Source organism: Diabrotica virgifera, chromosome 7 (genome assembly GCF_917563875.1).
Source record: "Diabrotica virgifera virgifera chromosome 7, PGI_DIABVI_V3a".
Classification (NCBI taxonomy): domain Eukaryota; kingdom Metazoa; phylum Arthropoda; class Insecta; order Coleoptera; family Chrysomelidae; genus Diabrotica; species Diabrotica virgifera.
In genome coordinates this window covers 157,783,275-157,809,164 of record NC_065449.1, presented here as the reverse complement: position 1 = coordinate 157,809,164, position 25,890 = coordinate 157,783,275, and the positions used below count along the sequence as shown (strand labels likewise).

At 35.4% G+C, this 25,890-nt stretch overlaps 1 protein-coding gene across 1 annotated transcript; it reads left to right on the top strand.

Moving 5' to 3' along the window:
* The first annotated feature begins 14,484 nt into the window (after window positions 1-14,484).
* On the top strand, window positions 14,485-19,519 carry LOC114335694 (52 kDa repressor of the inhibitor of the protein kinase-like). Its single transcript, XM_050657009.1, has 3 exons — window positions 14,485-14,553; window positions 14,664-14,985; window positions 18,486-19,519. Exons 1-3 carry the CDS (start codon window positions 14,485-14,487, stop codon window positions 19,517-19,519), a joined length of 1,425 nt encoding a protein of 474 aa, XP_050512966.1.
* The last annotated feature ends 6,371 nt before the right edge of the window (window positions 19,520-25,890 follow it).

Here is a 25,890-nt window from a genome sequence, read left to right as displayed (position 1 = left end):
GCAATATTTTGTACGCGTCATGTCAACTAAATACATATATTTATTTTGCTAACCTAAATATACACTTTTATTATATACATTGATTTATTACAATTAAGTTTGAAACATCTGAATAATTCTGCTTCCCTTCCCTTAACAAATATGTTTCTATCAAACAAACACTAAACATATCAAAATAGCATGTATTTACCAAAATATACAGTCACTGCGTACCTTAAATAATGACGTCACTGGCTTGATGAAGTTTAATTCGCGTGTATGTACCTAACTCTTTATTTGCGTACACGTTAGCGTTTACCTAGACACAGCGAAATATAACCATAATAATAACTAATGTAAAACTAGGTGACGTCACGGGCCGTTCGAACTACTTTAAAATACCGAAGACTTTAAATTTGTACTTCTAAGTTATTATGAGGTTTTGAAGCGTGAAATTTTGGAAATCTCATTTTTATACAAAACTGAACATTATTATGTAATAAAAAAAATGTGCAAGTTCCCTATTGTATGTGACAGAAAAAAACGCACGTCGGTGACATTTATAACATTTATTCTAGTTGTCAATAGATAGCGCTATAATCGAAAAAAAATTATTTTCTAATGATATAATATATCTACGAATATAATCTGTACAATTTATAAGACTATACAAATCAAAGAAAATACCATTTTATAAATGCAATAAACAGAATTGATTTGTTTTTATGCCAAATTGCAAATAAAATGTAACAACTGTCAGATTTAACTAAAATGTGATCTTAGAATAAATGTCATAAATGTGTATTATCACGGACTTACCTTTTTTCTATCATTTGTGACGCACTGAAAAATTCTCATGAAAAGAAGCATACTACATTCATCTCGTTAAACTCAACTGTTTTCGAGATAAACGCATTTTAATTCTGCGATACAACATACTTTTGTGCATAATATCATTGTAGTTAGACCCGGAAAATAAACTTGAAACCATAATAAGTGTCCAGTTCTCATATTTATGTCATTGATCGCAAATTCCATTTGAAGAAACTTGCGATACATTTTTATAAATTTTTATGGTTTTAAGTTAGTTTTCTGGTGTAACTACAGTGATAATATCATTATGAAAAAAATGATGTTACCTCGCAGATTTAAAATGCGTTTATCTCAAAAACGGTTGAGTTTAGCGAGTTGATTGCAGTATACCTTTTTTAAGTAAAAGTAACAAGAGAATAAAAATTTTGATTCAAAAAGTATGTAGAGTGGGGGATAAAAAAATCTGAACGTATTAAATGAGCACTGTAATACGTACGTGGCGCCCTCTGGGAAATACATCATTTTTGGTGGCGAATTTAGATTTCTCGTGCCAAAAAACCCCCGCTTACCAAATTTTGTGTTGTTATCTCATGCCTGTCAAAAAATGTTCAAGAATAAACAAAATAAAAGTTTAAATTTGACACCCTGTGTTTCGGTTATTATCAACTTTTGTACTAAGGTAAGTTAGCTTAAATCGACCTGTTTTACCCTCAGGAATCTAAGGTTAAGCTATGGCCCATTCTTTACCAAACACCATGTATAGGTTTTTTCGTTCAATGCATAATTTATTAAGGTATTCGCAAATAGCTGAATTTGGCATGTATGAAAATGGCAAATTTTCAACCACGAATAACTCAAAAAGTATTTAGTTTTCAAAAAAAAATTATACAACACTTTTTGCTTAGAATTAGGTTTCCCAGTCACTTATGTGGTTATTTAAACAAAAAAATTTTCCACCCCCGAGAAGGGGAGGAACTATCCCCAAGATAAAAGCGCACATCGGCATACGGTAGACTTTGAATTAGGAGATAAGTAGAGGCTATTCCCAAAATTTCTTTAAAATACATGCAGTAGGATAGAATTCGGAGGTAATATCCTATTTTTTCTGTCATTGACTGGCGTACCAAGGTATGTGTAGTTATTATCATGTCAATAAGTTGTTGGTTAAACAAAGAGTGTAGTTAATATTTCACACTTACTGACTACCATGCACATTGTTTTTTTTTTCGTATAGAAATCAAGTCCATATTTTTTACTTATATCTGATATGCGCCACAATAACTTTTGCAAACGATCTAAGCTATCGTCAAAGAATACAGCGTTGCCGGCATGTCTAATACTGTTTAGACGCACTCCGTTAGCCGTTAACTAATACGCCTTCCTGTAGTTCTTCTATCGCTTGCTCCAAGATATGTTCAGAGTAGGTACATATTAAATAACATCGGGGACAGAATGCATCCTAGTCCCTTAAAAAATTTACTATGAGCTTCTTTTTTAAGCTTATTTTTGAAGTTATACTTCTTTACCGGCGATAGAGGGTGAATTTTTATATGTTAAAACCTATCAGCCCGGCGCGTGCGCATTATAACTTTGTTCTGATTGGATGTTCAAATGACATGTCAAAAATTATCCGATATGGCAACTGTAGGACAGCTGTGGTTTGGAGGTAAAGGTAAAGGTAAACAAATGTATAATATATTAGTTTTATTGTTGTGAGGACAAAAACAAAAAAGTTTATAATATTTTAGTGACTTTTAAATAGTTTTTAAAAGCAACAGGTACGTAATAATTGTTAATGTATCATGGGTATAAACCTACCTATTTGATCTACCAAAATACATAGTATGTAATACTTTTATTTAAGTATATAATTTGATTACCATCAAAATTTCTATCAATATTCACCTAATATATTGTTTTCTTATTCCATGTTTTGTTGTATTTTTTCAATTCTAAATCATTTCAATTCAAAATTAAAATAAATTGATCAATTTTCAAAATATCACAAGTTTAATCCGTTTAGTTAGTCGATCTTCGTAAATAATGACACATAGTGTCCGTGGCTAAACGTTGAAGGCGAATGAATTCCAATACCAACCGCGCTTATCAGCGCTGGTTCGAGTCCCAATAGAAACTTTCTTTTTTGTTTTTTTTTAATTACATTTTATGATTGTAAGTATATTTATTATATAATTGTATTTTCAGAAAATACGTATTTAGTTAAAAAAAATTTCGACAATTAATGTTCAGACATCATTTGTGGCTTGTTTAATGTGTTTGTGTGTGTTTTATTCTTTCATTATTTTAATTTTTGGCACTGTTCTAATAAAAATGTTTGAGAAGTAGTAAGTATAAATAAGTTTAATATTTAAACAAAATATAAATAAAAAGTATATTAATTTCGTTTAAATCATATAATAGAAGTATAACTTCTTACGTGCGTACAAAGTACACACACATTCTTTTTTCTAACTTTTTGTCCTAAGCAGACCTTCTTTCTCATATATTATGTAACACGCACCATTTGATTTTTTGTGTTGCTCTCCGATATTTCGCCTCGCTTCTTAATTATTAAATGTCTAATAAATAGAAGAAGCTTATATTGCTGGTGCAAAACGTTTTTACATTTTTACTGGGGTGTCGAAGGAAGTGTCCATTTGAAGGTTTATAGAGCTCTTATTTGGTTTATTGGATTAGCTTTATTTATATGATCCTATCTAAACCTACAGAAAGAACACACAAATGAGTTACAGTCATTTGAAATATAATGTTACAAAAGGAGGCTAGGAATAGCATTGACAAAGAAGAAAACGAACACAGAAATATTGCGAGAAAAGGGCACAGAATGCGATATACTAAACACAATAAAAATAAGAAAGTTACAATATCTGGGACACGAAATGAGGGGACAGCGATATGAAATGCTAAGAAAGATAATACACGGAAAGGTAAGAGGCGAAAAGAGTATAGGAATAAAAAGAGTGTCATGGTTGAGGAATTCAAGGGACTGGTTTAAATGCAGTTCTATAGAACTCCCCAAAGCAGTGGTGGAGTAAAGATAGTGATGATGATATACAACCTCCGATTAGGAGTCGGCACTTAAAGAAGAAGAATCTAAACCTACTGACTCCAATTAATAACATACCTCTTCGTCTCTACTTTGGTTCCTTTTGTTCCAGTGCGATAGAAAGATTGTATTGCAAAGCAACTAAATTCCTTCTGCTTATCAGAAGATAATATGAAGACTCTCTTCTTCTAAGAAGAAAATATATTCCACTATCTTATGTCACCTCGACATTGTGTAATCTTTCTAATGCAGTTCACCAGCTACCTACCATTGTGCAGCTGACCATCCTCTCAACAACCTCTCAGCCTCAGCTGAAAAACTTTATTCGCTTAACTCCTTGCTTCTTTATTAAATAATATTGACGCCCCTTTAAGACCTATTCCATCTCAATTCATCCCTCCCTAGAGCAAACACGTTAGGAGGTAAAATGTGAACCGTAAGTAATTTCACTAATTTAATAGAAAAGGGTGAATTCTTGACTGTTAATAAAGTTGGTGGTGATGGTACAAAATAGAATTTGGGATGCGTATGTGCAAATATGTAAATGGTGTTATGACGTCATTTTATATACATAGTATAAAATTGTGTTTATTGTAATGATTAACTTACAGGAATATGTAAGGGAGAATAAAGTGAACATAACGAAAGTTGAGGGTTGGTATTATTTTTGAAATTAACAGATGTCTAAAATTAATGATTGAAGAAAACTGCTTATAGTACCGGATCCGAATAGGAGGTCGAAAATTTCATGTACCGATCTGCTTGCCGGATGAAACATTTTTTTTATTAAATTTCATACATAGACAAATAAGACCAGCATGGGTTGCCTATCAAAATCGTGTCATAGCTATCCTTAAGGGGGACCGTAGGAGTTGAAATCAACATTTTAGGCACATTTTTGTGAATTTTTTTTTGAAAGTATAAGAGAATCATTTTATTTTTAAATTAAATAAGCATATTAAGTATAATTCAAAGAATATTTAAAAAAAATTCAAGAAAAAATATTAAAAAATAAGCCAACAGTATCAACTTTTTAAATACACCTCAAAAAAACAATGAATTTTGCGGTGGACATCAGAATTTATCATTGTCAACGCTGTCAAGTTTATTTTAGTTTTAATAATGTTTGACTTTTTAGTATCACTCAGAAGTGACAATAACAAAATTTTTTACAGAAAAATGGTGAAAATCAACATATTTATTATTGTTATACAAAATATAAGCATACAACAAAAAATATCGCGACAGTGTTACCTCAAGGAATGTCTAGAAAATATTTACAAAATTTCAGGTGAGTAGTTTTTGAGTTGCAATATCTACAGACTTTGAAAAAATCAGTTTTGAGAAAAATGCTTTTAAAATACCTATTGTCAACTTTTATTTTTACTTTTTTTTCTGTCAAATCGTAAAGTGATGCACACCGGAATATATTTTTGAATCGCGTGTGACAAAAGAAAATGAGAACAGCTATTGACCGTTTCTCACTACGCTCAAGCGAGCTGGCGCGAAGATTCTGCAAAGCGAGTCGAAGGTAGGGAGATAGTGTTGAATATCCTTATCTTCGACTCGCTTTGTAGCAGGTTCGCGTCAGCACGCTTGAACGTAATGAACAACGGTCAACAGCTGTTCTCATTTTCTTTTGTAAATTACTCCGCGATTCAAAAAATATTCCGATGTGCATTATTTTACGATTTGACAGACAAACTGAAAATAAAACATAAATTGTAAATAAAAGTTGACAATACTTTAAACGCTTTTCCTCAAAACTGCTTTTTTCAAAGGCTGTAGACATTGTAACTCAAAAACTACTTGACCGACCCACCTGGAATTTTATATAATATTTTCTTTAGATATTCCTTGAGGTAACGCTGTTGATATATTTTTTGTTTTATGCTTATTTTCTATTTAACAATAATAAGTATGTTGATTTTCGCCCATTTTTGTGCAAAAAATTTCGTTGCTTTGATTCTGAGTGATACCAAAAAGTCAAAAATCGTTAAAATTAAAAAAAACTTGACAGGGTTATCTCGACAAACATATAAGCTAATAAAATCTTTTTGAATTTTTTGTTTACCATGATCCAATGATAAGTTCGGATGTCTACCGCAAAATATTTTTCAATATTTTTCCTTGAGTATTCTTTGAAGTATTACACTAAATACGCTTATTTAATTTAAAAATAAAATAATTTCACCGTACTTTAAAAAAAATCACAAAAATTTGCTTGGAATGTTGATTTCAACCCCTACGGCCCCCCTTAAGGATAGCTATGACGCGATTTTGATAGGCAACCCATGCTGATCGTGTTTGTTTAATGTTCTCTTTTATTTTCACCCCTGTAACTTATTAAAATAAACATTATAGAAGTTTTCAGGGACTTTCGGCCCTCAGTAATATTGTAATCTTTCCTTCTGCGTTTAAATTTTTCAGAAATGTTTATTAGTTTTCTCAGGATTCGAAACATTGAAAATTTTGACAAGCGACATTTTTCGCTTTTCTGTTAATATTGCCGCGGTCCACCGTTTTTATTAATTACCTACCTCAATGTGATCAACGACATCTAATGAAATTTCGGAAACATATATTAATACGGTCTAATTGTTTCGATATTATGTTTGAGGAAGACTTAAGGCTGTCATTAAATCTATAGCTTTTTATAAAATGATATATCCGAGAGACATCAACTAGCACGAGCTTTGGATAGAAACTATAATTGATTTCCATTTTAGGAAAACCTGTAAAGTAATATTAAACTTATAAAAACAATTTATCACTCAATTCCTTTTTGGAATAAATTTCAGTGGAATTACCGCTTATAGATCTTATTGAAATCTGCCGTTGAATGCGAATTATGGCTAAGCAACATACTGCCATGCGATCGAACCCAATTATATTTCTACTCCTTTTAGGACAGTCAATGAGGGTATTTGGCTCCGAATTCTATCCTACTACATCGATTTACTTGATATTTTCACAGTAAGTAGAGAATAGCTCAAGAAATAAAGTCTATTCTATATACTATGACACTTTAATCTTGGGGGCGGTTGCCACCCCTTCAAGTGGGTGGAAATTTTTTTGGTCAAAATAACCACGGAAGCTGCTGTAAAATCTAATCCTAAGCAAAAACTGTTCTATATATTTTTTTGAGAACTCAATACTTTTTGAGTTATTCGTGTTTGAAAATTGGTTATTTTTATTGAAAAATGACAGCTTTTCGGACGTTTTTTTTGCGAATACCTTAGAAACTATACATCTAATTAAAAAAAGGATATAAAATATTTTTGTAGCTTCTAAAAAACAAAGAGATTCGTTCCTTCTTAAATCCTCAAGTTGTAACACAAAAAAAATATGTTAGGGGAAAAGAGTTTATTTTTTTTGGTGCATGCTCAAATCGGTGTATTCAACTTGAAATAACAGAGAAACGGTCGATTTTAGCTGTATAATGATACCAATACCTTTTGTAGTGCTTGAAAAGGCCTTTAAAATGAGCAATATTAAATGTCCATTACATTAAAAAATGAGAAGTATAATATTTAACCCCTCATCCACCAGAAATTAAATGCATTCTTTTTCTTCCACAATACCTTTTGTATAAATTTATTTATATGTTTAAAAAGTTAGACGGGTTTATTTTGAAACAAAAATAAGACCAAATTTCCTTCCTTTTCTCCATGTAACTCGAAAATGATAAGAGATACGAAAAAAAAGAAACGGTACAAAATGAAGGGGTTGTTTAGATACCAATTTTACTTTGTTTTTCATTATTGTATCTCTTATCATTTTCCAACTACATGGAGAAAAAGGAAGATTTTTAAGAAAATTTAAAAATGCGCTCTATAATTTCATTTTATTTTTTTCAAAAACTAGTCATTTTAAACCCCTCAAACTTTTTAAACATAGAAATAACATTATAGTAAAAGGTATTGTAGAAGGAAAACGTTGCATTTAAATTCTGGTGGATGACGGTTTAAATATACTTCTTATTTTTTCTTAAAACACATTAGTCATCAACTTTTTTGCAGTATATCTCGCTTAGTTTGAATGTAATCGACATTTAATATTACTCATTTTAAAGGTCTTTTCAAGAACTACAAAAGGTATTGGTAGCATCATACACGTAAAATCATCATCCGCTTCTCTGATACTTCAAGTTGAATACATCGATTAGAGCATGCACCAAAAAACAAACTCTTTTCACATACCATATTACCTCTTTTTGTATTATAACTAGAAGTTTATAAAGGAACGAGTCTTTTTGTTTTTTATAAGCTACAAAAATGTTTTATACAGTTTTTTCGGTTAGATGCATAGTTTTGCTTCGTTATACGGATTTAGATGCATAATTTATTGCATAGTTTTTTCAGTTAGATGCAAAAAATCGTTCGAAAAGGTGTTATTCTTCAATAAAAATGGCCAATTTTCAACCTCGAATAACTCAAAAAGTATTGAATTTTGAAAAAAAAATTATGGAACAGTTTTTGCTTAGAATTGGGTTTCCTAGCCACTTCCGTGGTTATTTTAACCAAAACATTTTCCACCCCCGAGAAGGGGTGGGAACCGGCTCAAAGGTAAAAACACATAGCATATAGGGTAGACTTTGAATTAGGAGATAAGTAAATACTACTACCAAAATTTCATTAAAATCCGTACAGTCGGATAGAACTCGGAGGTAATATCCTGTTCTTGTTCTCATTGACTGGCCTAGTTAGTTTTTGCATTACTACACTTTTTGCATTAACTGTAAGTGTCTGTAAATATAAGACAAGAATAAAAAACCGCTAAACGCCGTAAAAATGAGTGGCGCATACAATATTCCAGCTACCAAAGGTCTGATATGAATATTACGTGGCGCGAAAATGTATTTTCATTTTGATGCAAAAATAAATTCTAGTTTTATTTTGAAAGATTTTTCCATAATGTTTGCTAAAGGACATCGCACATATCTTATGGAAAATATAATGTCACTCAAATTCAATAAAATTTATACGAATAGATTCGTTTTAAATTAACGGTCAAATCTTATCATTGCGCCAACTCTTAATTATGATTAATTACGGCGCAAATTGCAATTAAAGTTTATCGAAATCAAATTTTTTAGTCAGTAAAAGTGTCAGTTACAATTACTATTGCTCTGGGTGCTATTCAAAAGAGCTTAAACCCCGCTGGGCCTAAGCGGATTAGTAAAACTAATCCGCTGATTTATGGAGTACCGACAATTTGGGTATTATAAAATATTTTTCTCTCTCTAACTTATGTACGTGTCCATTTGATTTCAGATTTATTTATCTCAATTTCTGCTCTTATTATTGAAAATATGGAGTTGGCGCAATGATAAGATTTGACCGTTAATTTAAAACGAATCTATTCGTATAAATTTTATTGAATTTGAGTGACATTATATTTTTCATAAGATGTGTGCGATGTCCTTTGAAGTAAACGCGCCACAAAAGAGTTTCAAAATTCAAACTGTATCAAAGTTACTATGTTATGGTATATTTTTGTGATTACAAGAATGCTCAATTGTTGCATGAATTGAGTCAGCTTATAAATAAAAATAACTAGATTCCATAAATTTTAGGTCGATCCTTTTAAGATTGTCAATTTCTGCAACAGCGTATAACATTGCAGCACAATCAAACTGTTTACGGTTTCGCCCACCACATATGTCAGAGCTTTATTAAAAGGCATGTACCTATCTCTAAGATATCTTTGGAATCCTGTGTTTGATTCCACATAATATGACAGTGACCAGTTTGATTAAATAAATCGTAATTGGTACGATTAAAAACTAAAAGTTGATGAGACGAGATGTGACGTGAATTGTAAATTGTAGAATTCCCTCATCTTCCTTAGTCTGAGCATCCGTATGGCTTGCAAATTGTAGAAGCCTCGGAGGTGTAACCAGAGAAGGTTCCCATTGTTTTCATTCTGGTGGGATATGTTATGTGCCATTAGAGTGAAAACTTAGTCTTTTGCTAGCAGTTGCCGCTAGAGCATCTATGCCATTTCGTTCGTTGCAATTCGGGACTGCACGCTGGGGTTTGTTTTGGTTGGATCAGGGAGAGCAGCATATGTGCCTCCTGATGAGAGACTAATAAGTTTCGAAACCGGTAGAGGTGCTTGCGGCACTCTCTGATTGGACTGGAATATGGTTCGGCTGTATTTTCGTTTTGCAACGAAATTGAAAATGGTTATTCATTTTTGATTTACATTTACTCTGTGTGGAGTACGAAGGGAACCAGTCTCGTTGGAATTTGACCGCGCTGAGGAGATGTGACGTGAATTGTAAATTGTAGAATTCCCTCATCTTCCTTAGTCTCAGCATCCGTATGGCTTGCAAATTGTAGAAGCCTCGGAGGTGTAACCAGAGAAGGTTCCCATTGTTTTCATTCTGGTGGGATATGTTATGTGCCATTAGAGTGAAAACTTAGTCTTTTGCTAGAAGTTGCCGCTAGGGCATCTATGCCATTTCGTTCGTTGCAATTCGGGACTGCACGCTGGGGTTTGTTTTGGTTGGATCAGGGAGAGCAGCATATGTGCCTCCTGATGAGAGACTAATAAGTTTCGAAACCGGTAGAGGTGCTTGCGGCACTCTCTGATTGGACTGGAATATGGTTCGGCTGTATTTTCGTTTTGCAATGAAATTGAAAATGGTTATTCATTTTTGATTTTCATTTACTCTGTGTGGAGTATGAAGGGAACCAGTCTCGTTGGAATTTGACCGCGCTGAGCAGATGTGACGTGAATTGTAAATTGTAGAATTCCCTCATCTTCCTTAGTCTCAGCATCCGTATGGCTTGCAAATTGTAGAAGCCTCGGAGGTGTAACCAGAGAAGGTTCCCATTGTTTTCATTCTGGTGGGATATGTTATGTGCCATTAGAGTGAAAACTTAGTCTTTTGCTAGCAGTTGCCGCTAGGGCATCTATGCCATTTCGTTCGTTGCAATTCGGGACTGCACGCTGGGGTTTGTTTTGGTTGGATCAGGGAGAGCAGCATATGTGCCTCCTGATGAGAGACTAATAAGTTTCGAAACCGGTAGAGGTGCTTGCGGCACTCTCTGATTGGACTGGAATATGGTTCGGCTGTATTTTCGTTTTGCAACGAAATTGAAAATGGTTATTCATTTTTGATTTACATTTACTCTGTGTGGAGTATGAAGGGAACCAGTCTCGTTGGAATCTGACCGCGCTGAGCAGATGTGACGTGAATTGTAAATTGTAGAATTCCCTCATCTTCCTTAGTCTCAGCATCCGTATGGCTTGCAAATTGTAGAAGCCTCGGAGGTGTAACCAGAGAAGGTTCCCATTGTTTTCATTCTGGTGGGATATGTTATGTGCCATTAGAGTGAAAACTTAGTCTTTTGCTAGCAGTTGCCGCTAGGGCATCTATGCCATTTCGTTCGTTGCAATTCGGGACTGCACGCTGGGGTTTGTTTTGGTTGGATCAGGGAGAGCAGCATATGTGCCTCCTGATGAGAGACTAATAAGTTTCGAAACCGGTAGAGGTGCTTGCGGCACTCTCTGATTGGACTGGAATATGGTTCGGCTGTATTTTCGTTTTGCAACGAAATTGAAAATGGTTATTCATTTTTGATTTACATTTACTCTGTGTGGAGTATGAAGGGAACCAGTCTCGTTGGAATCTGACCGCGCTGAGCAGATGTGACGTGAATTGTAAATTGTAGAATTCCCTCATCTTCCTTAGTCTCAGCATCCGTATGGCTTGCAAATTGTAGAAGCCTCGGAGGTGTAACCAGAGAAGGTTCCCATTGTTTTCATTCTGGTGGGATATGTTATGTGCCATTAGAGTGAAAACTTAGTCTTTTGCTAGCAGTTGCCGCTAGGGCATCTATGCCATTTCGTTCGTTGCAATTCGGGACTGCACGCTGGGGTTTGTTTTGGTTGGATCAGGGAGAGCAGCATATGTGCCTCCTGATGAGAGACTAATAAGTTTCGAAACCGGTAGAGGTGCTTGCGGCACTCTCTGATTGGACTGGAATATGGTTCGGCTGTATTTTCGTTTTGCAACGAAATTGAAAATGGTTATTCATTTTTGATTTACATTTACTCTGTGTGGAGTATGAAGAGAACCAGTCTCGTTGGAATTTGACCGCGCTGAGCAGATGTGACGTGAATTGTAAATTGTAGAATTCCCTCATCTTCCTTAGTCTCAGCATCCGTATGGCTTGCAAATTGTAGAAGCCACGGAGGTGTAACCAGAGAAGGTTCCCATTGTTTTCATTCTGGTGGGATATGTTATGTGCCATTAGAGTGAAAACTTAGTCTTTTTTTCTAAAAGTTTTTGTTTGTAATAAATCTGAAAATCTGCAGAAAATGGCACTGTCAAAATAATTGTTTCTAAATCAAAAATAATTGCTCTATATTCTACTCCTTTTACTTCAATCTCTTCTTGTCTGATTTTTTCATTGTCATAATTTCTTCTTCCCTTTGCTTATGGAGTTTCCAATTTTTCAAAGCAAATTTGTCTGAGGCATTATGAATATAATAAATATTGCACGTAGAACATTGATATTTTTTGTGAATTTTGAAGGATAACCAAGGATCATACCTCAAGATTAACAGATATCCGAAAACTACTGTACAAATATTGTATTTCCGCATAAGCTTTAATAGTATGAGATTTAATTTCAGATCATTAGAGAACAAATATTGCATGTCCGGACAAACAATAAATACAGCCATAAGTTTGATCAAGTGAGCAATAATATTTTATGTCCAAAATATACTATATTTTTGTGCACTTCCAACATGTCTGCGTATGTCTGTGCAAGTCGATTTTTAGTAAAAATGGGAAATCCTATACTTAGACACGGCAGTTTAACTTATTCACAATTATTCTAGACTTACAGTAATTGTGCAGAAAATTCATATTACCCTACTGAATATTCTTATGTTGTTATCTTAAAATCAGCAAGAACTGTGACATAATATGTTTGAGCTTTAAGCCATCGAAAAGTATTTTAACATGGGCAATTTGTTTTTATATAAATTAAGATCTCTGCTTTTTGCTGATGATACCAGTATCACTTGGAGCAACTCAAATATCGCAACTCTTCATGCTACTATAACTTCTGATCTACTCACAATAAAATCCTGGTCCGACTCAAATTTACTCTCTTTTAACGTATATAAAACAATAGCATTATCTTATAAAGGAACCCTTACCTCTTCATAACAGCCATATCAGTATCGTTGAATCTGTAAAGTTTCTTGGTACTTTTTTAGACAGCAACCTTAAATGGTCCCTTCATATTGATGTGTTAAGCAAGAAACTATCCTCAGCTTCCTTTGCAAGATGTTTCGAAGGAAATAAATTTAGCCTCTTCCAAAATAACATATTTTTCTTTGTTCAAGTCCCATCTTTGATATGGTCTCCCTTTTTGGGGTTCTGGTGCGGCTGCCCAATCCGATGTTATTTTTAAATTACAAAAAAGAGCAATAAGACATCTGTTTGGTCTCAGAAGCACAACACATTGCAGAAACCAGCGGCGTATCCAGGGATGGGGCCCAGAGGGGCCGGGCCCCCCCAAGCGCTTCATCGAAATTACCAATTCTATTTTTCACCACGATATAAAATACAGAAACGAAAAAAAAACATTATCTCTCTCAGATATAGTTAATCTTCTTAGAAGCCAACTGCCCACCGCAACAAGATCATAAAATTACAGTTATTTTAAAATCTTGGGTTTGTCTCAGGGTAACTCTCTAATGGAGAATTCTCACGACGAGGTCGAGGCGCGTGTTGAAGCGAGATTCAAGTGGGTCCTAATTTAAACGTCGGCAAAGAGAGATATAATGTATATAATAGTGGAAAAGAAAGAGAACGCAGATACCCTACAAGACGGTAAAATTAGTAATATTTACACTTTGTGATAAAATGTCCCGAATATGTCCCGAAGAATACAGGCAACCAAAAAGTTGACCGCTCTCAGTGGTGGAGATAAAAATATTAGTTGGTTTTTTTAATTCTCACAATGATAAAAATTAGAACAAAACGTAGTTTGACCATAAAATTACCACGCCACTGATCATACCCTCGGCTGACGAGACATCCACACTATCTACAGGCTAATAAATTTTAGCATTTGGTGTTATTTTAAGGGTCATAAATACCAAATTTTGACAGAAATTTCTCTATCTCTTCTTACGTTTAATCTTTTTCACGTTGGGTTGAATTCCGTCTTCAGTTTTTATCTTTTTCTGTTACATTTTTTTATTTCACTCATAATGTCGCAACACGCTCTGTCAGTTTTCCTCTTAACGCATCTCATCTAGCCGACGGTCAGCGACCTTGAGCCGAACAGGAGCGCCCTATCTAGATTTATTTTCTAGCCACAGCCACAGATTCATTCGCTTAATAACCGTTGCGCCGACGGGACGTCCTGTTTTCAGTATTTCAGTGGTGCGGTGTGCGGACTGCGGATTTAGTTTTCTGGCGATATTGTAGTATTTCCACTTCCACATGTGCTTCTCGTTAGTTGAAAAGATAAGAAATTTCATTCAGTATTCTTGACGCGACACGAGTCCACAAAGACATTGTAGTAACGTTTTATTTCTAAAAGTTATAAACTATTTACAATTTGCTCAGTTTTTATTTTTTTAAAATGGACAAATTTATTATAAAGAAACCTCGTCTGGATATTGAGAGTGAGGGGGAATCTAGATCGATAAACGTAAGTAGATACTCAAATAATAATAATTATTTTGGATTCAAATTTTTATACTTTTGTGGCCTGTTGATAGTTTTCCAATTTTTTTATACTTGTTTCTTGTTTGATTTCAGGTTGCAACATGTTCAAATGATTTTTCCAATCCATCTACTTCTCAGGCCACTACCACCAGCTGTTCCAGTTTCCAAGGATGTTTAAAGACTCAAGTCGAAGTTGAAGGATTGGTATTTGCAAAAAATGATATTGGGCATTTTGTTGGAGTATCAAACATAAGTGATGCAGATAAGATAACTTTATTACGAAGAGTATGGGAACCTTTGCCTTCCCACAAGTTCTGTGTTGAAATTATTGGGTCAAAGAAACGCACTTTCCAAGTTAAATGGCTGCAGAGATTTCCTTGGTTGGCCTACTCTGATAAGCTGAAAGGTGCATTTTGTAAATTATGTGTAGTATTTTGTTTATCAGCAGTTGGTAGTGGATATCATGAGTCTCCGGAAAACTTAGTAAAAAAAGCTTTCCGTAAATGGAAAGACGCCATTGAAGTTTTTTAGAAGCATTCTATACTGCCCACCAAATTATAGAGCTAACATAAATTCTTTAAGTAATCTCTTTAACCAACTTGGTAACCGTTTCCTGGCAGGTGGAGACTATAACGCCAAACATACTAGTTGGGGTTCAAGACTGTGCGCTCCTGGAAGAGGCAGGGTACTACATCAAATCATATCAGAACAACACTTGGACCATTTGTCTACGTATCAGCCTACATATCAGCCATCAGACCCGCAGAAAGTTCCCGACTGTTTAGATTTCTTTGTTACAAAAGGGTTCTCAAGGGGGTATCTAAGTATCGAATCAAATTTTGATATAGAGTCTGATCATACTCCTGTAGTAGCAACTGTACATTCAGGAATTAAAGAAAAAGAGCCTCTGCCCAAGTTGCACAATTACAAAACCAACTGGCAAGCTTTCAGAGAAAGGGTCGAAGCAAATATTGAACTAAACGTATCACTAAAGTCACCAGAAGAACTAGAAAAAGAAATCCAAAATTACACAACAACGATTCAGGAAGCTGCATGGAAATCAACACCTCCACCAACAAAAGCAAAACAAAAAATTAATTGTCCAATAAATGTCAGAGAAAAAATAATTGAAAAAAGGTGTCTGAGTAGAACTTGGAAGCAAACTAGACATCCAGATGACAAGTTAAGGCTCAATAGAGCAGCACGACAATTGAAGGAACTACTAAAACAACTAAAAAATAACAGCGTTCAGGAATACCTAGAAAATTTAACGCCGTCAGATGCCAGCGATTATGCGCTATGGAAGGCTACAAAAAAATTAAAACAGCAACATCGTCATATCCCACCAATTAGAAAATCCAACGGAACATGGGCCAGAACAAACAATGAAAAGGCAGAAACTTTCGGCGAATACCTAGAAGAAGTTTTCAAACCTATACCAGCTGCTGCAACAAATAACGATCAAGAAATCTACAATTTCCTACAGAACCAAACCCCGACAGGAGAAAACACACTACACGCTTCACCCAAAGAAGTTCAAAACATAATCAACAATAATCTAATAAAAAAGAAGGCACCTGGCTATGACTTAATCACAGGTGAGGTAATTAAAAATCTACCTACCAAAGCAATTAAAATGCTAACTCAATTGTGTAATGCGGTACTAAGGCTAAAACACTTCCCAATGCAATGGAAAATTGCGGAAATTATCCTTATACAAAAATCAGGAAAACCTCCAAATGAGCCCACTTTATATCGGCCAATTAGTTTAATGCCAGTAATGTCTAAGATCATGGAAAAAATAATAGAAAAAAGACTTCTACAAATACTTACCGACAGAAATATGATACCCGACCACCAATTTGGCTTTAGGAAAGAGCATGGCACCGTTGAACAAGTTCACAGAGTGGTCAACATTATAAATAAAACATTTGAAGAAAAAAGTTACTGTTCAGCAGCATTCCTCGATGTTAGCCAGGCTTTTGATAAAGTTTGGCATCAAGGACTGTTGTATAAACTGAAAAAGAACTTGCCAGAGGAACTATATACACTCCTTAAGTCGTATTTATCAGAAAGATACTTTCGAGTGAAGTTTGAGTCAGCCTATACAAAACTATATGCCATCAGATCAGGGGTACCGCAAGGAAGTGTTCTGGGACCGCAACTGTATCTGATTTACACAGCCGACTTACCCACAAATCGTGATACAACGACCACCACCTTTGCAGACGATACTGCAATCCTAGCAGTACACAAAAATCCCGTCGAAGCTGCTGCAAAACTCCAGAGAGTATTAAATCAAATAAATACATGGGCACAAAATTGGAGAATTAAATTGAATGAACAAAAATCAAACCATATTGTTTTTACAAAATGTCACGGTGAATCACCTACAGTAACAATAAATAATAAGGTAATTCCCTCAGTTACCTCTGTAAAATATCTGGGAATGCACTTGGACAGGGGATTAACCTGGAGAACCCATATATGGAACAAACGGAAACAACTGGGCATAAAATTTAGTAAGCATTATTGGCTTCTAGGGCGTAAGTCTAAGCTCACGACAAGAAATAAACTGCTAGTCTACAACACAATATTCAAATCAGTCTGGGCATATGGTCTGCAGCTCTGGGGAACAGCATCCATGTCGAATGTATCCATAATTGAGAGATTCCAGTCCAAGGTGTTACGTTCAATAATCGATGCTCCGTGATTTGTTACTAACTGGGATATTTACAATGATCTGGAAACCAAAACCGTCAGTGAAGTGATAGTGGAGTTAAGTGCAAAATACATCGTACGTCTTGAAAGCCACGCGAATGTGCTTGCAATTAATTTGTTAGACAACAGTCAGGAAACAAAACGGTTAAAGAGACAGACACCATTAGATTTACCGCACAGACATTAATATTGTTACAGTAGCTAAGTTAATATATGTAATACAGTAATTTAATATTACCTCTATAGAGATGTGTGGCGCTGGTCACAATCTCTTCATGTCATTATTTCTCAGATAAAATGTGCCTATTGTTATATGTTATAACAGATTGCCTAATAAACATAAAAAAAAAAGATGCATTCTAGGACAAAATACCATCAACACTCAAGCATTTCAAAGGATGAATTTTTAAAAGTTTTTGATGGACAACAGCAAAATGTAATTCAACAATTGCAGAAAAAAAATAAAACTGAAATAGAAAGAAACCGAAACATTTTAAGATCAATTATGGAAACCATAGTATTGTGTGGGCGACAAGAGATACCATTGCGAGGCCATCGCGATTTAGGTCGTCTGTCACTTGAAGAACCTAATATAAATGATGGGGAATTTTAGAGCTTTGTTACGCTACCGAACTAATCATGGTGACAATATATTAGCTGAACACATACAGCATGCTCCAGGAAATGCATCATATTTCAGTCCCAAAGTGCAAAATGAGTTAATAACTCTTATGGGGAAACAGATAGAAAGCGCCATCTTGACGAGAGTAAAAAAATGTACCTTCTTTACAGTGCTAGGTGATGAAACAACTGACATAAGTCGTGTAGAACAATTCTCACTTTGTGTTCGTTACGTTGATTTTGAGTGCATTGATCTGAGAGAAGACTTTATTACATTTGTTCCAGTAGATGACGTAACCGGAGCTGGTCTTGCTTTTGCATTACAATCACAAATCATACGGCTAGGACTTCGAATGGAAAATGTTCGTGGTCAAGGTTATGATGGAGCATCAGCGATGCGAGGGGCATTCAACGGTGTTCAGTCGATCATAAGACGAGATTTTCCTAAAGCAGTGTATACACATTGTTCATCACATTGACTAAACTTGTGTTTAAGCGATGCTGCAAAAACACCATGCATCCGAAATTTTTTCGCCAAAATATCTCAAATTAGCACTTTTTTTCGAGCTTCAGCAAAGCGAGCTAAGATTCTAAGAGATGTGTTAGAAGAAATAGGGAAAGCCAATAGTGGTCTCCATAGATATTGCGAAACTAGATGGGTGGAAAGGCATGACGCAGTTATTGTTTTAGCTGAATGCTTTGAATGCATTATTTCTGCACTGCAGGTTGTCATCGAAAACCATAAAAATAATGCAGCTATCGAAGCTGCTAGTCTACATACAAGCTTATGTAAATTCGAATTTATAATAACGTTGACTATAATGTCAAAAATGTTATCTGTAACATTAACTACATCCAAATATTTACAAAAGGAAACTCTTGAGTTAGGTGCAGCGTTAGAAAAAATCAGCTTGACGGAAAAAACTTTTTCTAACATGAGGACAGATGACGAGTTTTCAAAAGTTTTCAACATGGCTCAAGAATTAGCAAACAAATTAGAAGTTCCTGTGATGGTTCCGAGGATAGTTGGAACACAAAGATTTCGGTCAAATATCGAATCACGAACTCCAGAAAAGTTTTATCGTCGCACGGTATACATTCCTTACATAGATGAAATAATGACATCCCTAAAAGACAGATTTTTAAGTCACAAGGATATATTAAGAGGGCTTGATAATTTTGTGCCCGCTAACTCTGTCAAAAAACAATATGAGGACCTAATACCTGCATTAGAGTTTTACAAAGATGATCTGCGGAGTTCAAACAATTTCATTCTGGAAGCGGAGTACAATCTATGGAAAACTCACTGGCAGATATTTGCAGCAGATAAGTTAACCAAAAGTGCGCTAGATACCCTTAGAAACATGGACTGGGACATGTTTCCTAATATTAAGATTTTATTAACCATTCTCGCCGTAATCCCAGTTACAACAAGTTCAGTAGAACGATCATTTTCAACGTTGAAGAGGCTGAAAAACTACCTCCGGAATTCTACTGGGGAAGAAAGATTAACACTACTAACCGTCCACCGAGATATACCAGTAAATATAGAGGATGTCATCAACGAGTTCAACAGTTCAACAACCAGAAGATTAAGTCTTTCGTGATAAAAGTAAACAGTAAGCAATAAGTATTATACTCTTCTTTTATACGTTATTTAATTAAAAGCTAATGTTCACTACTCTTTTAATTTTTCATGGCCTACAAATTTAGTTCATATAAATTTAAATACCCTCATACATAAATTTATTATTATACGATCATCATCATTCTCTTTGCCTTATCCCTATGCGGGGTCGGCTTCCCTAATTGCCTTTCTCCACACAATTCTATCTTGGGTCATATCAATGTTAATTCCCTTTACCAACATGTCCTGCCTTATCGTCTCCCCCCAGGTCTTCTTTGGTCTTCCTCTCCTACTCCTTCCAGGAATATGCACTTCAGCTACTCTTCGTATTGGATGATTAACGTCTCGACGTTGAACATGACCACTCCATCTTAACCTATGCTCTCTCATTTTGGCATCAATTGGTGCCACACCTAGACTTCCCCTAATATACTCATTTCTAATTTTATCCTTCTTTGTCACTCCACTCATCCATCTAAGCATTCTCATTTCCGCCACATGCATTCGTTGTTCCTCTTTCTTTTTCACTGCCCAACATTCAGTTCCGTACATCATAGCCGGTCTTATGGCTGTTTTATAGAATTTTCCCTTCAGCTTCATTGGAATTTTTCTGTCACACAACACACCACTCGCTTCTTTCCACTTCATCCATCCAGCCCTAATTCTACTGCATGCATCTCCATCTATTTCTCCATCACTCTGTAATACCGATCCTAGGTACTTAAAACTATTGCTTTTCACAATAATTTCACCATCCAAAGATACCATTTTATTTGTTGTAGCTCCATCTTTAAATGAACATTCCAAATACTCTGTTTTTTTCCTACTAAGTTTTAAACCTTTTTCCTCCAGAGCTTGTCTTCACTGTTCCAGTTTTTGTTCCAAGTCTCTTTCACTATTTCCTACTAACACGACATCATCAGCATACATTAAACACCATGGAATGTTACCCTGTAGTTTCGCTGTTATCTGGTCCAAAACTAATGAGAATAAATACGGACTAAGCACAGAGCCTTGGTGCAATCCTATTTTCACATGAAATTTATCAGTCTCTCCCACACCTGTTCTAACACTAGTCGTTACTCCCTCATACATATCTTTCACAATCTTTACATATTCACCAGGGACTCCTTTCTTATTGAGTGCCCACCACAGAATCTCTCGAGGAACTCTATCATATGCTTTCTCAAGATCAATGAATACCATATGAGCGTTTGTTTCTTTACTCCTGTATTTTTCCATCAACTGCCTTATAATGAAAATTGCATCTGTTGTTGATCTACCCTGCATAAAGCCAAATTGATTCTCGGATATTTCGGTATCTTCACGTATCCGTCTATCAATTACTCTTTCCCATATTTTCATGGTGTGGCTAAGCAGTTTTATAGCCCTGTAGTTTGTACATTGTTGTATATCTCCCTTGTTTTTGTAAACAGGTACCAGTATACTGCTTCTCCTTTCGTCTGGCATTTGTCCAACTTCCATAATTCTATTAAATAGACCTGCTAGCCACCTTGTTCCTGTCTCTCCCAGTGTTCTCCATACTTCCCCAGGAATATCATCTGGTCCTACCGCTTTTCCTTTCTTTATTTTTTGAAGCGCTTGAGCCACTTCCTCGTTGGTTATTTTGGTGACCATTGCTGCTACTGTCTCCGTTGACGTTATTTTGGTGACCATTGCTGCTACTGTCTCCGTTGACTCTACAGGCTGTCTGTCAAATTCTTCATTTAATAAGCTGTCAAAGTACTTTCTCCATCTCTTTTTGACATCCCTTTCGTGAACTAGTATTTTATTATTTTCATCTCGGATACATCTAATCTGATTAAAATCTTTTGCTTTCTTTGCTCTCTGTTTGGCTATTTTATATATCTTCGTTTCGCCTTCCCTGGTATCAAGTTGATCGTATAGGTTTGAATACGCTTCTGCTTTGGCTTTTGCTACTGCTACTTTCGCTTCCTTTTTCGCCACCATATAGTTTTGAAGATCTGTGTCGGATCTGGTTTCTTGCCAATTTTTATATGATTTTCTCTTCTCTTTTATTTTTCCTTGTACTTCGTTTGACCACCACCAAGTCTCTTTATCCTCAAACTTTTTTCCTGACGTTTTCCCAAGTATTTCAATAGCAGTCTCTCTAATACTACTGGCCATTTTTCTCCAAATTGTATTAGGGCTTCCTTTCATGTTCCAACATATTTTTTCTACTATTCTTCTCCTGAATAGACCTTCTTTCTCATCTTTCAGCAGCCACCACTTGATTTTTTGTGGTCCTCTCCGATATTTTTGTTTAGTTTCGCTTTTTACTTCGATGTCCAGAACAAGCAGCTTATGTTGTTGGCTTACTGTCTCACTAACTATTACCTTGCAGTCCTTGAATTCACGTATGTCTTCTTTCCTTATCATGAAGTAGTCTATTTGGGATTGATGTTGTCCACTTTTGTAGGTAATAAGTTGAGTTTCTCTCTTTTTAAAGAATGTGTTAACAATCGCCATATCCAGTGCTGTTGCCAATTCAAGCATGTCATCTCCAGCTTCATTTCTAGTTCCAAAGCCTAATCCCCCATGTATTGTTTCATATCCTGTCTTGGTTTGGCCCACATGTGCATTGAAATCACCTCCTATTATAACTTTCTCCTCTGCTGGAATATCACTCAGTACGTCTCCTAATTGATCATAGAAAGCTCTTCTTTCATTCTCACCCAGACCTGTTTGGGGAGCATACACACACACACAACATTCAATAACTCTTTATCAATTACAAATTTCACTGACATCATTCTATCACTCGTTCTTACAACTTCTACTACGTTATCTTTCATTTCACTATCAGCAATTATACCAACTCCATTTCTAGTGTTACTACTCCCTACATACCACAATTTGTATCCTTCACCTAGTTCTTTCGCCCTTTGTCCTTTCCACCTAGTTTCTTGAATACAAGCAATTTGAACTCTTCTTCGTTTGAGCGCATCCACTAACTCCAGACTCTTACCTGTAAGACTACCAAGATTCCACGACCCTAACCTGATTTTTCTAACCTGAAATGGTGTTCCCCCTGAGATAGTCCTCACCCGGAAATCCGAACGGAGGCTCATTTTACTTCCGGCACATTTTACCTCAGGAGATGCCATCATTTCAGTGTAAGTTTTTTTATATCATTAGAGAAGGTCTTTTCATTATTATGGCCTGAAAAGATTTTGTTTGAATATTTGATGCCTGAATGCCTTTTCTATCAGCACCATACCCTGCCCTGCACGTTTAGCCAATACACCACCAATGCAACCAAAGTGCAGTATTACCCCACACCCGCCTGCATTTTTCTGTATAGGCCAGGATCCCTACTGTAAGGACTGCCCTATAAGCCAATGTATTGTTGCCCGTATCCCGCCACTAGGAGGCACATACTTTGTTCGGGATACAAATTTATTATTATACGATATTACTTTCAAATATTTTCCTCTATTAAGTATGGTTCAGGTTTGCGTTTGATTGAATTTGGATAATAATCTATGAAAATAGTATAACCTTCATATTTATATTTATAGATGGGTATAGGTATATTTCTAAAGTAACTGAGAGGCCCCCCCCCAAAAGAAAATCCTGGTTACGCCACTGGCAGAAACTATTTCAAAGATCACAGGATTCTAACACTACTTTCTTTATATATTTTAGAAACTGTTTGCCTAATTATTAAACATCTACATGTCTCTCCAGCAAGATCTAGACATGACTATTCCACCAGAAATTCTACCTTTGACATCTATTTACCGATCCCGTCCAGCGAGTTAGTAAAAAAAATTATATTATATTCTGCAAAAAAAACCATCTCCATCTCCCTCTACAACTTAAATCTGTAACATATTTCCCCAAGTATCGTAAAATGACTAAAGCCTATTTATCTGAAAGACCATATTATTCAATAGCAGAGTTTTTTAACCAATAACTAAAGCCCGCCTCAAACGACTCGGTACTTCGCAAGTACAGAATTATTCGCCTACTTGGAAAGTATACGAGTGTGCGATTGCAATGACAAACAGGACACTCACATGACATGTACAATTTACAAGTACGCGAGCGTAAACATTTGGCTTAACGACCTTGAGAAATGAATCAGTGGTGTGATTACTCATAAATAGACCAGGACATTTGGGAAAAAATAAATCGATATTTAAATACAGCACGTGGAAAGTTACAACTTTTTTCATTGTGTTCAGAATGACAGCAGTAAAAAAGTCAACAATAGAAAAATGGCTGGAAATGCATAGTTGCATTTTAAAGTGCATGATATACATCCAAAAGTGCATAAACATGTCAAAATAAGTGTATTAGGGCCAGATTTTATTACTCGGGGGTCTTTGGGTCACTAAGGACGAATACGCCATCAGAACTGACCATAGGGTCACCTGGTGTCCAGGTTCACTGCTAAGGCACGTCATCTAGAGTTAAAGGGTTTTCGGCACTAAATTTATGCAACCAGATTACTCGGGAGTTTTTGGGATATCTGAGCAAAAATACTCCATCAAAACCGACCACCCGTTGCACCTGGTGCCCAAAAATCCTCCAAACTCCTGAAAATAACATGCCTTAGCATTGTGTACCAGGTGGTCGGGAGTCGGTTCTGATGGCGTATTCGTATTCAACGACCCAAAAAACCGCCTACTTATTCTATTTGCGTGCATTCAGTGCCGAAAACCTTAAAGACCCCAGAAGATGACGTCCCTTAGAAGTGACCACTCCAGATGGAGTATTCGTGTTCAGCAGCACCCAAACCCCCGTATAATCCGTTTGCATTAATTTAGTACCCAAATCCCTCGAAACTCCAGAAGATGACGTGGTACAGCAGTGACACTGACCAATAGGACATATTCGTATTCAGCAACTCCACAAACCTCCAAGTAAACTGATTGCATCAATTTAGGGCCGTTAGCTCTCGAACCTCCAGATGACGTGCCCTAGCAGTGACCCTCGGCAGCAGGTACCCGGGGGTAGGATCTGATAGCGTAGTCATGTTCAGCAACCTCAAAAACCCCGCGAGTAACAAAACTTGGCCTTAATATGCTTATTTTGACATGTTTAAGCACTTTTTAATGCATGTTAAGAACTTTAAAATGCAATTATTAATTAGGTATTTCCACACATTTTTCTATTATAGACTTTTCTCCTGACATCATCCTGAACACAATGCAAAACTAGCAAGTCTCTAGGTGGTGTATTTAAAAATCGATTTATTCCGGTGTTTTTAGTGCTAAATGCACTGGTCTAAATGAATAGTCGCAGTAAATGCAAATTATTTATACATTTCGTTTGACCGCCTCTGCAAGTATAGACAAGTGTGTACTTCGCAAGTGTGCCAATAATGGTGATCCCTTTGACTCGGGTCATTTTTACCGACAACAGTTGGAAGACGAACGAGTGGCAACGAGTGACAAATAACTGTACGAGTAACCCATTCAGACGACATGGCAAGTATATCCAAGTGACGATTATTCGCCAAGTACACGAGTCGTTAAGTCCGGCTTAAGAAAGTACAGTATTCTTATTTATAAGTAGATTTTTAATCCATATTTGAGTGTCATATGCAGCAGCTTAACTTAACTTATTAAATTTCTTAAGGTAGATTATGAAATTTGCAATTTTTTTTAATTTTGCAATAGTTTGTTACTGTTTTTTGTTTCATTTCATTATATTTTATTTATATTGACGATTTATATCATTTTAGTAAATTGTATTTGTTATTTGTTATAGTTCTTATTTATGATTCTTGTAAGCTTTGTCTATAAAATTGTTGAATTTTTCATGAAAATAAAGCATATTTCTATTCTATTCTATAGATAGATAGAAAGACATACCTAATGTATACTATAATCACAATAAAGATGCACTAGAAATAAACAAACCGAGACACGTTGAATATTACAAGGAGCACTCCCAAATCAAGATTTACAATGTATATGTTACGGGTAAAGTTAGATTAACGGGTAAACCTAGGATTACCGGGTAAAGTACGAAGTACCCGCAAGGTATCGGTAATATTCGATAGTTAGTTCTAAATATAATTTAAATAGTTTAAATTTAGGGCTTAAGGCACACCGCATACATACAACTTTTAGTCGAAAAACTATTTAGTTGTATATCCTAATAGTCCAGGATGCATCTGTTTTGAGATGGACGTTGAGAGGTGACTTCAATTTTTATAAATATATAATAACTTAAAGAATATTATTTAAGTTTTCCTCCCACTCAAAATGGTCCGGAACATTGTTTAAATAATCAAAATGTCAAAATATGAATAAAAATTCGATTTTTTATTGGTTTTTTGATTATAACTTTAAAACTATTCATTGCTGAGAAAAG

Excerpts from the sequence above, each read along its gene's own strand:
- LOC114335694 (XM_050657009.1), top strand. The coding sequence starts at position 14,485 with ATGGACAAATTTATTATAAAGAAACCTCGTCTGGATATTGAGAGTGAG. Across the intron at positions 14,554-14,663 it reads GGGAATCTAGATCGATAAAC|GTTGCAACATGTTCAAATGA; the intron begins GTAAGTAGATAC and ends GTTTGATTTCAG. Across the intron at positions 14,986-18,485 it reads TAAGCTGAAAGGTGCATTTT|CAAAGCGAGCTAAGATTCTA; the intron begins GTAAATTATGTG and ends TTCGAGCTTCAG.